The sequence below is a fragment of the Cephus cinctus genome, unplaced genomic scaffold (assembly GCF_000341935.2).
Source record: "Cephus cinctus unplaced genomic scaffold, Ccin1 Ccin1_scaffold0462, whole genome shotgun sequence".
Taxonomy (NCBI): Eukaryota; Metazoa; Arthropoda; class Insecta; order Hymenoptera; family Cephidae; genus Cephus; species Cephus cinctus.
This window is the reverse complement of record NW_014333138.1, coordinates 45227-62366: the sequence shown is the minus strand read 5'-3', so window position 1 is coordinate 62366 and position 17140 is coordinate 45227. Positions and strand designations below refer to the sequence as shown.

The 17140-nt window shown below is 35.4% G+C and overlaps 2 protein-coding genes across 17 annotated transcripts in view; one reads left to right on the top strand and one right to left on the bottom strand.

Annotated features, from left to right (window-relative positions):
• Nucleotides 1–537: 537 nt before the first annotated feature.
• Nucleotides 538–1616, bottom strand: LOC107267912 (G-protein coupled receptor Mth2-like). Its single transcript, XM_015740113.1, has 3 exons — nt 836–1616; nt 646–722; nt 538–552 (listed from the first exon to the last, which is right to left on the bottom strand). The coding sequence occupies exons 1-3, from the start codon at nt 1614–1616 to the stop codon at nt 538–540; spliced, it is 873 nt and encodes a 290-aa protein (XP_015595599.1).
• A 57-nt stretch (nt 1617–1673) lies between these two features.
• The window catches only part of LOC107267995 (neuropeptide CCHamide-1 receptor), a 35798-nt gene continuing 20331 nt past the window's right edge, over nt 1674–17140 (top strand). For 3 of the 16 annotated variants that reach the window (XR_003059774.1, XM_025085303.1, XM_025085291.1), the window contains exons 1-3: nt 4397–4512; nt 6113–6148; nt 6216–6802. The gene's annotated coding sequence lies outside the window, so the exon portion shown is untranslated. Of the gene's footprint in view, nt 2223–2250; nt 2399–4072; nt 4513–5027; nt 5081–6112; nt 6149–6215; nt 6803–15668; nt 16065–16478; nt 16733–17073; nt 17136–17140 lie in introns of those variants that run through there. The other 13 variants (XM_025085292.1, XM_025085294.1, XM_015740258.2 and 10 more) reach the window with 13 other exon arrangements.

The following is a 17140-nucleotide window of genomic DNA, read 5'->3' as shown; positions in this document are numbered from 1 at the left end:
ATGCGTTATTGTTATTATTATCGTGACTTTAATTCAAAGTTGTCCCTACTGTCCGCATGTCATTCTATTCACGAATGCTTTGTTATCTCGTGAAGAATGAGTTAAAAAAAAAACAGTATATATTTTTCAACGAAATATGCTCAGTAAGTAATTTCGTCAGTGATGATGATGATGCGTGCAAGAATTTATTATCATTAATCCATCGTAGAGGAAAAAATATAAATTGTTATTAACCGCTTAGCAGTTTCCATTCTACACACCATAAGATGTCGGGTTAAAGATCATAATTTTACATGAGTTAGGATACGATATGAAAAAGTATTTACATTACGATCCATGTAACGTACTATGCTTCCTTAAGGTACATAACACTTTGCGGAGCCTTGAAAAAGTAAACACACTGACTATCAACATCTCCTGACAGCGTTGTTCGCGGCGGACGAGGGAACATCTTCGATGTCTCTTTTGCGTGCCACGAAATCTCACGCCTTCTTACGCCATTTTTTTTTTCTTTAACAGCGAATGGAAATAAGAATCTTAGATCTCCATTTTCTAACACGATATTTGTGATCATAGTCATATCATGTATAATGACTGATGAGATAAACGAAATGCCAATTTTTAATGGCCGGTAGCCTATCTTACCGTTTGGTTATCAGAGTAAAAATCTTTTTTTTTGTGATACGTAATCAAAATATCACAAAGCATCTGATCGCTGGATGCTATGTTAATTAATTCAAAAATAAATATAATTAAAGTACATAATTTTATATATTAAAAATGCTTGTATATGGGAGTGGCTAATGTATACAAAAGCGTGTTTGTTATTACTTACCAAAAGGAACGCAAAAGTTATCGGCAGTATGCAGCGATAGCTTTGCTACGACAAGGAAGCAATACGCCGAAATTAACGAAGCCACATAACACATGAGAGTTCGTCCATAAATATTCCTGAGTTCTGGAATGATAGCGTACACCAAGAAAGTGGCGACGAGAAAAGGCACAGACGTGATCATCCCCAATGGAAACAGAGGTTCAACGACAACAGCTGTTGCTCCTAATTCCGCGCAGACGAAAACGGTTATGTTGTTGAGATTTTCTTCCCAGTCCATACAGTATTTCGAATTCTGTATTTTGTCGCTTACTGTGGAGATACTGCCATTGATCTGGAGTACAAATTTATCCTCTATAAAACGTTCGGGATGAAGTTGAATGGATCCGTAGGGACAGTATCTGTTTTGAATGATATGAAACACTTGGGACAAATTAGATATCCCATGCAGTTCAGGAGCCATTTCCTGATCCTTTAATCTGAGCGCCGGTATGGGTCTGTTCATGGAAACACATTCAGCTCGATTTTCTCGAATGATCGATACTTGATCAACAGGACAACACTTCCTTACACAAAGGCTTGTTTCGCAGGGACAAGAAATGGTATCATTGTGAAGCAATAAGACATCGAGATCGTATAACGATCCTTCGTGATAAAAGGAACCATTTGCGAGGATACTGTATCCGTTTAAGGGTTCCATTAAAGTACGTGGGCATAATGCATTACCGTCTTGATACGACAGAACCTGCACCACTATCAGGAGATAGATTTTAAGTAACTTCATCTTATTCACTGCGATAACAACATCGCTCTCACGTTGCGCGCGACGGACTAGACTGTTTCGCCTCGTTCTTGACTAGTTTTCACGCGTTTAAGCATTTGTCCGCGACTCCTCCCTCGTGGCCACCTACAGTGACCATATCATTTTCTGAGCGTGATAAGATTTGGATAAACCAGCTTTTACCCGGGTCGGTTAGGTGGGATGTTACTTTATTCAACTACAGTAGTTTTAAACTGATCTACCGTTGGACTGGATTTTAACTTTGACTTAAGAGGTAAATGAACTCGAACCTATTCTTAGAAAATAATTTCATGAGTTACCATTAGCTCAGTAACGGCTGTAGTAACGACTGAAGAGATTTTAACCGCGTGAACGGAGTAATAGCTGCTTTAACTCACAGGTGGCAGCACTCTTCATGACGCTTTAGTATGTCAGACTCGAGCGGCGGAGAACACATGGGAATAATGTCTAGTCTATTTATCTCGAAAGAACGACAGCATCCGAGGATACTGTAATATCAAAAGTGCAAGCTCAACTTACAGTTTACTTGTGATCTCAAGATGTACCTCCAACCAGGGTAACGTAAGATACTAGAGTCTCTAGTATAAGGTATTATAGTGTAGTATAACGTGTAGCTTAAGTTTTCATGACACTCGATCCTTTAAGGAAAAATACCGACTTTTGACAATTTGTATTGCTTCCATCGTTCATTATCATAATACACTATTCTAAAACTCTCTTACATCGCAAGCATCATACTCCTTTGTCGTCTTAAAAGATTTGAGGTAAGGAGACATCTTTAAAATATAATTTGTTTGTCCAGGCCATTTTAAGTATTTAGATTTTTTTTACTAATGTCTGGATTGAAAAATCACATTTGCCTATTATTTCGATAATAGCATCGGTTAATAGACATGTTAATGTATGTTATAGAATTGTTTTGAATCTTGATAACTTTGACAAAACATCTGCCGGGCACGAACGACTTCAAGATGTTTGTTCAAGGATGGAATTTATACGTTATTTTTCTAGTGTTACATATGAAGGTTCGGAAGTAACAAAATTCTTACCTTAATGCAGCTTTATTAAATATTGTCTTTCTATTGGATCTTCTTACAATTAAGCTTATACTAATTTCACGTATAATTTCCAGTTTAAAGTAAAGATAATCATTGCGGCCATTATGTTTCTCTGTCATTTGATTATAACCCTACTACATAGCTAATTATTGGAATGACCATGAACATTCAGGAAGAGTATAACAATAGGTTATTGTCTCGTGCGGAGCTTTTCATGCGATAAGTAAGCATCACCCCGGGATTACGTCGTTCCCCTTTGAAAATCATGTCGTATTCACGTGGGCGTTGTGGGTTCACATTTGACGTGTAACTTGGCTCAAGCTCTATGGTTATCCCTTAGTTCAGCAAAAACTCTAATTTGAATAATGCGACTATGGATTTCTTATATGCCCCAGTGACGTTATACCGCGTGTACTTTATAACCTCTATAAACGTACAAATCTACAATCTACAAGGGTATTGATATAGAATTAACATACGGATCTTACACTTTTACCAGTCATCGATGTAGAGTTCAAGTCATGATATTAAAATGTTTAAAAATACATTACAAACACACACACACATGTTCATTTATATATTTTCACGTAACTCATGCATGAAAAACACTACTTTTCGTGCCTCCGAAGTGTGGCGAAAGTGGCACTTTATATCTATGGATACGATGAAAATGCTGCGCATGCGCAAATCGGCCCAATTTTACATTATCGCACTAGTGCGATAAAGTAAACTTTGTTCTCGCGCGCTGTCATGAAATGCATTCACTTTGGAAGCCTTCCTTGCTCTTCTTATGGCTGCCTCCTCCAACGAAGAGATGTTCCAGTCACTTTGGAGGCACAAAAAGTAGCGTTTTTCATGCATTCGTTACAGAAAATATTATGCGATACTGGTACAATAAAGCGAACATTATAAGCAGTTCGTGAAGTTTGTCACACTCGCCGCACTCGTAAAACAAACAGCACTCGCCTTCGGCTCGTGCCGTTGTGTTACTCGTGTGCGGCTCATGCGACCAACTTCATCGCCTGCCTATAAAGTTCGCTTTCTCGCACTTGTATCGCAAAGTACTATTATTTGTTTACGTTGATATGTCTTCATGGAAAATTTTTGTATTAAACATGCGAGTTATTCCTCAAGTAATGTCACACAAGTCGTAGCCTTGATATTTCCGACCTCAATTTCAATTGATTAAATATCAACGTGACTTTCCGTCGCTGCTTTTGTGTTCTAGACGACCAATTTACACACACCTTTTTCCAAGATAAAACATATTTTGAAATTTCTTTCATAAATCAGTTAGTTAATTCTGTAATATAACGAATTTTTCATAAGTACATCGTATTAATTCTAAACCAACTATAATTTTTACATTTGTGTTCGCAGAAAATCAGCAAGAATCATTTGATACATTTCGTCACGTCATATTTTTGTGGCAGGAAAAAGGATCTGTTGCCCGCGCTCTGCAAATTAGTTCCGCTACCGGCCGAATAGCGGCGACACTGTATATGTATACGGCAGCCGTATGAATAGCCACTGCGATTATCGTTAGGGATTCATACATACATATAAGTACGTCAAAATTAAGGAATCTACAGAGAAAAAGAGCTACGATGAAAATAAAGCAATGGAAAAGAAAATCGTGGATTGTCTTACATCTTAATATAGTTCCAAGTGACTAACGATACTTTCAAGACATTTAAGGTTATGGCATTACCAACTTTCAAGTATTTATTAACTCTTCGATCTTACGTTATTGAAACTTTTTCCAATTCTCAAGTTTATTTCATTGTGTCATCTTCTAGCGTCGTGGAAAAGCTCATAGGGTAAGATTTAATTTCCTTCTGCTAATCAATTCCGTAGAATCGTACGTCGATGCTTGTTTTCTTTTTGACGCGAACTCGAGATTAACATTTACGCTGGTAGAAAGTGACTTACCAGATAACAGGTACCAAGTGTGAAATAAATTCCCTCTTTAATCTTAGTTAACGTAACAAAAATTTACGTGGAACAAGCTTAAGTATTATTTTTATTCACACTTTTTTTTCTTTCTTTTTGACGCAACTTAAATTCACGTATTAAAATCATACGCAGTGCGTCAAAGTTTTTTTATCTATGTAAAATAATCCGTAGAATTGAGCTCAAGTGTATTTCAAGCGTTTACTGTACGTAGTAATATTCTGTATAAATATCAAGAGATATCGACGTTGAAAAGGAAAAACCTTTTGGGTCAGACGTGCATTACTCACTGGACAAAAAGGCCAATAAAAAAAAATAAATATAATTCCCAAGAGGTGTTATTCTGTGTTAACTACAACGTCCGTGCTTTTACTCTTACTAGACTCTTAGTGAAGCTTGCCCCACGCCGGGGACTGGAAAATGGATGAAAGTTAGGTCAGTCTAAAAACTCAAAGTTACATTTGTCCATGAAGCAAAAATCAACATTGATACAATTTTTTTTTTCTCCACACGTTATACCAGTTCGCAAATAAGAATTAAAAAAATTGTATTATTTCACTTCCATTCTCAACATTAACTTACCGTACTTTACGTACGCTTTAATGAAATTAAAATTGAAAAGCTTTCATTTACGAGCTTGAAGGATCCTTTTATTCTTACGTCAATAAAATTAGATCACGTAAGTTTTTACCAGGAAACTGCCACAAACAAAAACACGGGACTATTTTACATAAATACGCTGGTGACTTTAGAGTGAATTTTTATGTCAAAAAATCAAGTATTGCCAACTCTAAGCGTAGCAAGAAGCTGTTGGTAACGCTGAACATTTGTATAATTAATAGAATTTGCCGCCCCCGTTATTTCAGGGTGTGAAATTAATGATACGCTTGAAAAATGCGTTAGCGGCTTTGAATACTAGAATGATAATATATGTTAGTATGTTGTGAAAAAAATTTATTTTTACCTGATAAAGGAGTTAAACGTGAATTTTAACGTCGTGGTGTAGTATTGATTCCCCTGTTGCTTTGGTGGCTTACAAAAATCGAAATTGATGAATGAATTGATATGTCATTTTTTCTGATCGTAGTTTCTCACCCTCCGATAAGGCTCAAGAGAATTATATCCCGAAATTGAATTCTGTTATTCACTTCTACGGTATCTGGCATTATGGTATTTGGCAAATTGGTTCTATTATACTAATCAAAGAGACAAATTACTAACTTTAGATGGTGCATATGACTTGATCAACCCTGTATATAAAATTTACGGTTAACTAAAACCATGAAAAACAAACGAGGGTTGTTTTTCGATCACGATGCTATTTTAATTTGGAAAAAAAAATTTTAGTTAACAGAATCTCAGAATGCATATTCCTTGTGAAATTAATGAAAATTCATTTTGAAATGTGTCAACTGATTTAAAAATCATTTATTCGTTTTCAATACTCTTTTATTTTGTTTGTTGCAGAAATACAGAAAAACCTAAGATTCAAGAAAAATACAGGTAAATTGAAAATTTTGTTTCCATATCAATCAATTCTATATGTCTAATTATTTAATATTATGTTTAGGAACGTCAGGTAGAATATGGATGGTAGTGAATGGCAGGCATTATCGCAGCTATCTACTTCCCCAAGTTATTCTAGAACCCAGAGTGGCATTTTTCGTATGCAATCTAAACACTTTAGATGGCATCACTTTCAGATCCAGCAGATGTTTAAAAGGGACAATACCCCATAGAGAAGTATATCCGATGGACAAGGCCAAGCGAGCAAGCTAGTGGATGGATGGATGGATGGATGGACTATCGCAGAATTAGCAGGAGGGGGTACGAAATGGTACCAAGGGTAGGGGGTGTGTTGTAGGTTGCTCTTGCGTGAGAAACCTTCGTCAGTAGCGTCGTTGAGCGTCGCGGTGCGCATCCGACTCGGTTACCACCTTTGTTCGTTGAATCGCAAAAATCATCTCACTGCCAGCCAAGTATAAGTGACTTTAATCCTCTAACAACCCTCGTACGGAAAATTGCAAGTGGACCGTGAGTTTTATTGTAATTGAATTAAATATTTTGTTTACGTGCAAGTTCCCTGTCAATTACTCTGGCACAAAGACGGCAGTGCGTACAAAATTTGTTTCATTGTACGTTGAACTATAGTCGAAGGTAAGAAAAAAAAATAAAGTGTGATTCGTTTGTACGCGAAAAATGTGATCGTTTGATTCGACAGAAAAATGGATAATTAATTTTTTTAATTAAGAAGATCCATTTCCATTTAACTGGGCATCCGGCGATACTTAACCATGTTGTGGTTATGATTATAATTTTGCTGTACTGCTTTTCTTATTATCTCATTAAATGACTAATTTTGCAAGTAATTAACGATCAAATCGTGGACGTAAGAAATTTTTTGAATAATTTTGTTAATTAATCCTTATGGTAAAACGAGCATCTGATAAATCGCCATAGTCTTAGCCAGCTCGGATGTAAGGTACGGTGTTATGTAATTTATGAAGACTTGTGTTACATGAAAATTAAACAAGAGCCAATCAGTTGTTAACAAAGCTTAATATTCTTTGTTATATCGATATTCTTCGAATTTATTTATTACTTTTGACAGTTCCATAGCAGCTATTGTAATTGATATTACTTTTGTTCTGATGATACGTAATTAAAATTTTTTATTAACTGCGCTCGTGATAGTCTAATTAATATATCACGAATAAGCGAAGATCTATAGTTTGAGTTGAAGTTGGTGAAAAATTTTATCTCTAGATATACGCAATCGTTAAATTTTAATGACTTCAAACTATTATCCACAGTGTATAAGTGAAAAGTTTGCCGTCGTTAGGAATCGCTTCCCTCCCAATTTGTTTTATCTTCTGCAATTTTTTTTGCTCCTTAAATACGTTTCGATCCCCGTAAACTCGATGAACGTTCTCGATCGAAGCATCGACGTCCGACAGACCGGGCGAGCACTTCCGCAATTTAACCGTCTAACTACTGGAAAGTGGTGGCACGTCGGCGTGGCATTTTCATACAGTCGCCAAGATTTCTACGTTGAAGATTCCCAAAGAGCAAGTAAGAAAAAAGAACTAGGACGTCAGCAGAGATAAACGGCTGAAGAACTTTGATACGCTTTTATATTCGAATTCGAGAAGGGAGTAAAAAAGTTTACTAGTAAAAATAATCGACATCCCATATATTGACGAATTTATGTAAATGACATAAAAAATTTAAGTATCCTTGAGAATACAAAAATATTTGGTATTTATTGAAATAATTTTTCATTGGAAATGCATATATTCGTAGTAATATTTATTATGATTGCGTGCAATCGCTCGAATATATATAAAGTTGGCGACGTAGATACTTTTGTGAAATCGACTAGTCCACAGTAGCTCCAGACTGTTCGAAAATATACAAATAACTAGAAGTTATAAAAGTTTCAGATACTGAATGGAAATTCAATTTTCTACCTTACCTACAGATAAAATTCACTATTACCGATCGACTCGTCGAATGTTATACTTGAGATCGAAGGTTCCCCATTTAAAAGTATTTCCAAGTAACTATGGCACAATCAGTTTTCTTGTAACGTCTCTTACCTGAGAGATTCGTATCCGTATTATGAAATAAGAATACAAATTTTACTCTCGCATTTCAATTACGTTTTATGTGCGTTACTATACAAAGTACTAACTAGCTACTACGGTAGCCGCCACTTTGCCACTTTGCGTGTACATACACATGTAGCCGCGTCAATCGGGAAATCTTTATTGCAGTTTACACTGTGTTTATCAGGGTTACCAACATAGTAGTAACCTTTCTCGATTATAGGATGATCCTTTGCGCTAAAGCTAAACGTAATAGATTCTCTCGTATTAAATCGATCGATCCGCTAGTAACGTGTCCTCTGTAGTTGATAGAGAAATTCACCCTTAAGATAAATCCATGAAATACAAACAACATAGATGAGCAACTGAACAGACCATACATTTCAGGTTAAATGTATGTACAAGGTTTCCCATTAAAATAAAATACATCTTGGAAAGTAAGGTCAGTACCAAAAAAAAATGTAACTTTTATTTAGACAAATCCTATCATGTGTGATTATCCGGGTTTATCGTAAATTATGATTAAGTAAACTAAAAAAAAATGTATATTTTCATTATTTCCGGGTTTTCGTCCTTCAAAACAAGGCAAAGCTTTGTCCGTTGGAAGTGCTAATGATTTGAGAACGTTACAGAAAGTACCAGTGCAAATAATGCAGTTGACACCACCGTTGACAACTTGGAATAAATACTCTAATTTTTTGAGTAAACAGTAATGCGATTTGCAGATACAACTAAGAAGCAAAACTTGTTATCGAATGCATCTGACTATAACGGCTACGTGAATGCTCGTACTGTCGCTCCTATATTTTTATACTGGTACCGAGACATTCTATTTTTTTAACTTTTCACTTTACGGAGTCATAACAGTTCAAGATAGATCCATTATATTCTACATGATATGATTAGTCTAAATACAACTGCGACTTTAGTCTGACAAAAAAGTTTAATTGTCTCAGAAATTTCTAGGTTGTGGCGCCATCTACAACCGTAACGATATCGTCACATCGCGTCCCTTTTGACAGCTAACTTTTGTTCTATAAATAATTTCTCACGGGGTTTAGTTTTCCAGACTTTCAATTGTGAATTTTAGAATTAAACATCTTGTTATAAATCTATTACAGATTAATTTAAGACTGTCGATTCAACCTACGTGAATATTTATTATCCAAAGCAAATATATATCATTGACATTTACCTTGAAATTCTACCACTGGAACATGTTTATTATGTGCATACAAGATACAATGTATCATATTTCTCTATTATTATTTTTCATTCCTTTTTTCTCCATTGTCACTGTCGACATATTTAATGGATACATCCAAATACATTTTCTTCGCCATTCCCACTGCAGCTATTTATATTTTCACTTTAGCCAAGCAAAATGTTGTCTTGACAATCCGCTTACCATTCCCTACCGACAAGAGATTGCAGATGGTTGATGTCATTTTTTATGAGACAAATCGCCTAAATGGAAACGCAGTCAACTATATGTATACGAACTATCAGTGCCATCTATTGAATTTTGTGTAAACCGGGTACTGTCACGATTTCAATAGAGCCATCTAACAATCTGGCACATCTCCTCATTGGAGGAGTCAGCCATAAGGAAAGGAAGGAAGGAACCATCTAACAATAAGCTTTCTTGTTCTCTATAACACATTAAATATAATTCTAACGTAAGACTATATGAATCAGGTTGGATATTTGTCGCTAAACTTAGAAGCTCTACTCGCATCTATAGGCTGAGTATCCAGAGCCGATTAAACCGTAAGTCAATAATATTTGTTGTTTCATAACTTTCTCGTGTTTACGAGATTGGGGAATAATACGCAGTATAAATAAATGGTAGGTATCGTGGATTCAATAAAGTTAATTGTGCTTGGCTTAGATATAATAAATTTTCACAAGTATATTTTTATTGTGTAATAATAATAACGGGACATATATATAAATCCAATACTACGTATGCCATATGACAACTTGTATAATAATCCTTGTCTGTGTAATATGAAAACATGAGTATTATGGTGTATTACCTTTTATTATATATAGTAATATATCGAACTGGCAGTCCAATGTCCTTTATGGTAATATCTGTTATACTGCTACATTATTATGGATGATGGTTTACACGATTTTTAACTGTTCGATAGTAACCGATAAACTACTCTATCGATAATCACTGCCATTATCAGTCGATATGATTAAAATTAAAAAAAAAAATAAACATTTTCATTCCGACGTATTCTCCCTCGTGGTCAATCTCTTTGCGAATTTCGTATACATAACAAAACTTCAAATCGAAATAACGAAATGTCGAATGCAGTCGAATGCTTCGGAAATCTTTCTACGATCATGCTCTCTTGGAAAGGTACACTCCCATGGGGATCGTTTTATCTCATGGTGACACGTTAATCTCATGGATGGCAAGCTTCCGGAAAAGAAAAAGAAAAACAAGAAGGGTGACTTATCGTCGTGCCAGTGAATGCAACGAGAAATTTATCAAGATTTAAGGATTGGAAAAAAGGTAAAAAAAAAGGAAAGAAATTACAAAATTATTGACTTTCAACTGTAATCGTGTTCCAATTTTCATAGGCTTTGTTGAATCTCTGACCTGTTAGGATCTGTGTGAAATATTTTGAAATTTAAGGAAATGAAAAGTGGGATTTGATCGAAGGGTCTTTTTTTATATTTGGATCTCTCTGATGTCCTTAGTGTCTTAACATCCCGTAAAGGGCCACTCCTTCGCGCGATTATCCTGCCAAGGATAATCCTTCACCTCTTTCCACGGACCAAAGGAAAAGCACGGGACTTGCGTAACATTGCTATCAAAACTGTAACACGTGTTGAGTGACTTTGCTTGTAACATTTTTTATTTGACAACGTCAACCCAAATTTTCGTATTGTTTTGGCAAAGCTTTGTCGAACTTGATACAAAGTCCTGACATTGTTCTGTAACGTGACAGCAACGTCGACGGTTGTTAGTAAGGTTATTATTATCGGCGTGATTAGTATCAACCGCGATTAGGAGATTTTAAATTTCTCAATTGGGACATGAGAATTCAATGTAAAAATTCACTCGAAAAACATGTAGCCGGTTAAGTAATTCTAAAACGTCAAACTTTACGATACCGAAGATAGTATAAGAAAGTTATAAAAAGAAAATATCTAAAAACTAACATGAACGAGACTAGGGGTAGATAATATAAAAGTTTCACAAATTTGATATAATTTCAAATTTTCATGGCATTCTGTCAGCGGCAAGTACGTGAGCGTCGGGGTCCCCCAGGTGGGGCCACCTACACCGCCATCTGTCAGTAGAAGACGGAACTAATATTTCTTTGAAGTATAACCTTTCAAAAGGAGATAGACGGAGGCGCGGTGTTTTAGCGTTACGAAGAAGCGTAGAGGATTTTTTTAAGATAAAATCAATTATAGTCATCCTTCTGAAAATAAGCTTTCTTAATTGGATATTGAATAGTAAAACGATACCTAAAGGGAGGAAACGATACTTAAAGGATTCTAAAAATAAAAAAATATAATTTAAAAATCGAACGACTAAGCTATAAAATTGTGAAGTAAATTTTTGTTCTGTCTATATACAATATATACACGTATCTATACCTTTTTACTCTTGTTAGAACATTCTCTTTGTATTGCGCTGGCATTCTCTTATTGTCTCTGTATAGTAGCAAATATGCACACGAGTAAATGTAATTAAGTTTGCTCATAGCAGTGGGCGCGTGGGTAGTCATATAACCGTAGTACAGTTTATGAGGGAGCTTATTACCGTTCACCATTTTTCCATGCAATAACGCGTCGCGGTTCGTTCGAAACGTTATTTTATAATTGACATTCAGATTTCGGAAATACCATAGCAGTACGGGAATAGGAAGGGGGAAATAACTACAGCATAGTAATTTTTTAATCAGACTATCGATAGACAATTTTTTTTTATTTTTCACATTTCAGGTAAAGTGCCAGAACGAATTGGTGCTTTGGTGTCAATTACAATACCAAAACTACATTTTATGTACAGAAGACATGCAACAAATCTCATTGCGATCCGTAGCCTCTTTGGAAAGATGTGTTTTCAGACAGAATTTACCACAGACAGACAGACAGACAGAAATGAGTGAATGCTTTTTTTGAAATCCATGACCCTCAAACATGTATTTCCATCAAAATCTGGGAGTCGATTTTTTTTGGATTCCAATACTTTCTAACATACTTTGTATGTGATGAGAAAGTAAAAGAAATGGCAAAAGGCAGTACGGGGTTTGTAGGATCAATAAATCCATGAATTGTAATGGGAGTCTGGATCTAATAAGAATGTATATTAAAAAAAAGAACAAAACATATCCAATATGCGAATAATACTTGGCTCATGGCTGAATTCACAGAAACTGATAACGTTTTTGATAAATGAATCATTTACGTAATTTGAATGTATAACCGAGTAACTTTTTTGATATAGAAAAGATAGTGTAACGAAAAAAAATGGGCAATATTTTAGATTTTTTTTCTTTATCATTCTCAATGAAAATTTCAAGGATCGATAAAGATCGATGAAATTTTGATGATCGTTAATATAGAGCGACTAATGTGCTTATATTTTAAGAAAATAATTATTAGTACTGTGAGACTTGATAAAGAAAACAAAAATTAGGATGTTGAACCTCGCGAAATTTGCAATTCGTTAATTATGCTGGTGGTTATTAGTCACGTGACTAATCTAATTTCCCAACCGCGCTTATAACTTTTACCCGACACGCATTTCCAAATCCTTTGCGATCAACATGGGTACGAAATTTCGTGCAATTTTGCATTTGCAATTAACGCGGTTTCATTTAGCTCGAGCGTTAATAGTGGCTGTCGTAATTTTTACGAGAATTTTGCACAAATATTTACAGCGGTATCCGGCACACTATAGATAATAAAATTTATCAAGTTTTTGATATTACTCGCAGCAATTTATTATGACAAAAAACCTGAACGACCCTTTTTTACATTTTGTTCAAAGCATTACCAATTGGTCGCGTCTCGTTTCTATCGGACGTTTCAAATATCTTGTACTAAAGTGATACATATTTTTTGGACCTTGACAAATTCGTCTAGATGACTTCGAGAATTGGCATTGAAAAAAATGGCAACAATTTGTATCTCGCGATGCAAATAAATACGCAGAAACATTAAGGAAAATAGGTAACGGTAAAAAAGTCTCATATATATATATATATGTATATGTATATTACCTACTCGGGTCAACGTTTCAAATATCTTTACCCCAATTTCCCTAGCGTCGACGTTAATTTAGTTTAACGAGCAAATACGCTCTTGCATAAGTTTTTCGTCTACTTTTTTTTTACTTGGTGAATAATATACTTCACAGGGTTCTCGTCTGTTGCTAGCAAAGCCTTCGTGGCAAGCAATGACGCGACGCTTGTGGAATCCTGGAGTACTCCCCAGGTACCAATGTTACTGCCCGGCGTAGGTGGAGCCACAGTCACCCCCCTTGGAACATAGTGCTTATCGTTGAAGATGTCCATGTGGATATAAACAGAATAAATTCTTATCGGAATTTGCTTTGACGCTAGAAAGATAGAGAATACCTGTATACGCTTTATGGTCAACTTATTGTTAAGCGTTACGATGCCTGGTGACGTAATGACTTTTGTACGGTGTGAGACTTTTTTTCGTTTTTTCTTAAGAACTTGAAAAGGACGTTTAACCTTTGTCAAGTTTAAGGATTCGCTTTAAGCCCAAGGACTTTGTTACTTTAAACGTCCATAACTTCCCAGACTTTGTATCTTTACACCTGCGCCTCTTGTAGATAACGCGATATGTCAAGCCATATAAATTTTATATTCGAAGTAAGCAGAGTCATTGGCCGAGAGACGAAATGAATGGAATTGAAGAAAAATTTAATTTGTAATCTTTTAAATCGTTTTCAAATTTGATTATAAGGGTTCGCATATTATGGGTTATCGCATATTATGACACGAGTGAAATTGCACGTGTATAAACTGTATTAAAACACGCGGTCCTAGTTTTCTGATCTCATCGTGAGTTTATGTTGGAGCAAATACGAGGAAGAGCTAATAGATTCTATATATATATATTGGTTAGAGCTGTAATTACATTGAGCTATAATTTAGTATTTGGAGCAAGGACGAGTGTTCGTGTGAATTGGGATGATTTATACCAGTACCGCTATCCCTTTTACGTCACTGATCGAATTTCATCTCCTTTTTAATATCCGTTGAAGAAATTATGATCAATCAGGTTGAAAACTCAGTCTTTTAGTAAAATCGGATTAAAAGTAAACGCTACGTTTGGTTTGCGTATATCGGAGAAGAAAAAAAATCTTTTATTATTATTTTACGCTTTTTCAGATTCAGGAAATTAAGACGATTATAGGGGTCGGATTGTACTTTCTCAGTCATAAGATTATGGCGGCTTTACCGTGAAAAGTCTAGTAATCGGATAGTGGTAATTCGCCATTTGGTCAAAGTTTATTTTTAGCTCTGGAGTGGAATGCCCCCAAATTTTGTCACGGGTAGAGGGTGGGAGTGGTGGGGTTAAAAATTAGGGTTAATTTTGTGAACGTCAGTCCTGTTTAAGTTAAACGTGATTTTCGGCCATTGACCAGATAACCTATGAGCAGTAGTCGACACGTGTGTCAGAATTGGGCAAACAAATATGATCTGGAAGTACCGTTGGGCCATATGCTGTTCAATTGGATTATTTATTTTGACCGGAACGACTACTTCTGTATTTAACGTACGCGCACGTGGCCGTTTCCGGTTGTCTGGTAAACTCGTGTCTAAAAAACATAAGGTTTGTTCCTCCGGATGAACATAGAAATAATAATATAAAAAAAATATTTTTCAAGTAAAAAATTATTTTTCGTTGCAGCATCCTGTTGCAGCATCCTGTTAATAATAAATGATTGAATCTCATTAAATTTTGCATTTTCAATTTGATTAATCTGGTGAAATTCTTGGAAGTTGATTGGTTGGATTAATTTAATGTTAAAAAAATCTCGTTTCACTTCGTATCACCGTATTTCCACACTTTCACCATAAAACTTCAAATAGCTATTCCAGTCACGCCGTTGTGATAATAAAGTACCGAATGACCCCCTAAAGTTCAATCTGATGGATAACGGCTACCGATACCTTATCAAAGTAAATTTTTATTATCGAGAATCCTCGCGAGCTTTTTGTTGATTTACCTTTCTTTTTTTTTCGAAAAAAAAAGTGAATAAATCTGTCGTAGGAAACTTGGTAAAAATTTCGAAAATTTACTTGTATACAAACTACAAGTCGTGACGAATCTCACCGCTCTGCGTATTCGCTTTATGGGTTTAAGGCTCGTGGCACGTATTTAATTCGCGTTTCCCCGTGAATTATGAGAAATTGTAAAAAGAAAAGGAAAAAGCCAGCCCCTATCCTCTGTTTCTCCCTTTTTCATCACCTTTTCACTGTCAACTCTTATCACCAGAGAAACGAGTTCTGTCGAGAGGCCAGTGATCGAGCTTGATTGAAACCAAACGTGAGAGAAACAGCAGAAGACATCAAATTAGTTCTGAATTTTTTTCCACGTAATAAAATTACACGCCCTTGTCGTGTTGGGCATAAATAAAAAGAAAGTATGTTCTAACCTAAAAATTTTATGTCTAACGTCTCATCTCTAAGGGAACGTGACACGTCGCCGTAATTTTTTAAGCAAGAAGAAAGCTTTCAACTATAAATATGTACATTGAATTTGGCGATAAAGCAATACGCGTTTAAAGGAATTACAAGGTATAGTACAGACTCTCACGTCTTACATTCTCTTACGGAAAGTTCGGGGGTGGATTCATCTCAGCTTGATCATTGGGCATGGGTGAGAGAGGGCAGAACCATCACGACTGTTCTCCGTACGTGATTGGAACTTCACTTAAGTTACATAACTCCGCATTAAGTTATGAGAGAGTCTAATGCATTTGGTAATAATTGCCATTTATTAACCATTTTTTACCCTTGATTCTGTTTGGCTAATTTTTGTTGGTAATACCTATTTTTTTTTAATGGTTGACAACCCTCTGTGAAGAATGGTGGATGCTCGGGCGTTAAATAATTATTAATTGTGATAATTAAACAATACGATGATTTTTATATCAATGAACCTTATTGTGTACAGAAATAGAAATACTTGTAAAGGATAATTGCTTCTAGGTCATTTAACTAATTTGATCGAATATTAAGTACCAACCAGAGATTTCTAACCGAATGATGACAGTTCACGATTATTTTACGTAAGTTGGGATGATCAATATTTATTATTGCCAATAAAAGAAACTCTTGGATCTTAATGTGAATCGGTGGATTTCATCCATTGCGACACTCGGTTGGAATGAGGTCGTTTATGGGATAGGAACGAGGGTGAACTCGGGCCAGGATATCATCCGTCCTACTTCAAGCTAAATGAGGTTAAGGAATTTTTGTGAATTTAATTTTTTTTTAACTATTTCTATTTCATCTCTCAAATTTTATTGTACTTGGATTTACACACGCGTCACGAAAATTTATTGATTATTGAACCGAGCGAGTATCGGTAATCAGACAAATTAAAATTATTTTGTTTGTCCTTCACCTGTAAGATCCCCATCCGCCTTCGCAAGCAATTTTTTTTATTCAGACTCAAATTTTCAAAATGATTTAAATTACTTAACAATCCTTTTGAGCGATATCAAGGGTGTCGTAAGGTGCTAATAAATTAATTGTATAATTAATTTGCGGCGAAATGACTAATCCATATTATTGATACTAGGAATGTGAAAATCTTCAAATAAACCATAAATGTACCAAAGAAATGTCATTTCATTCTAAACGGTAAG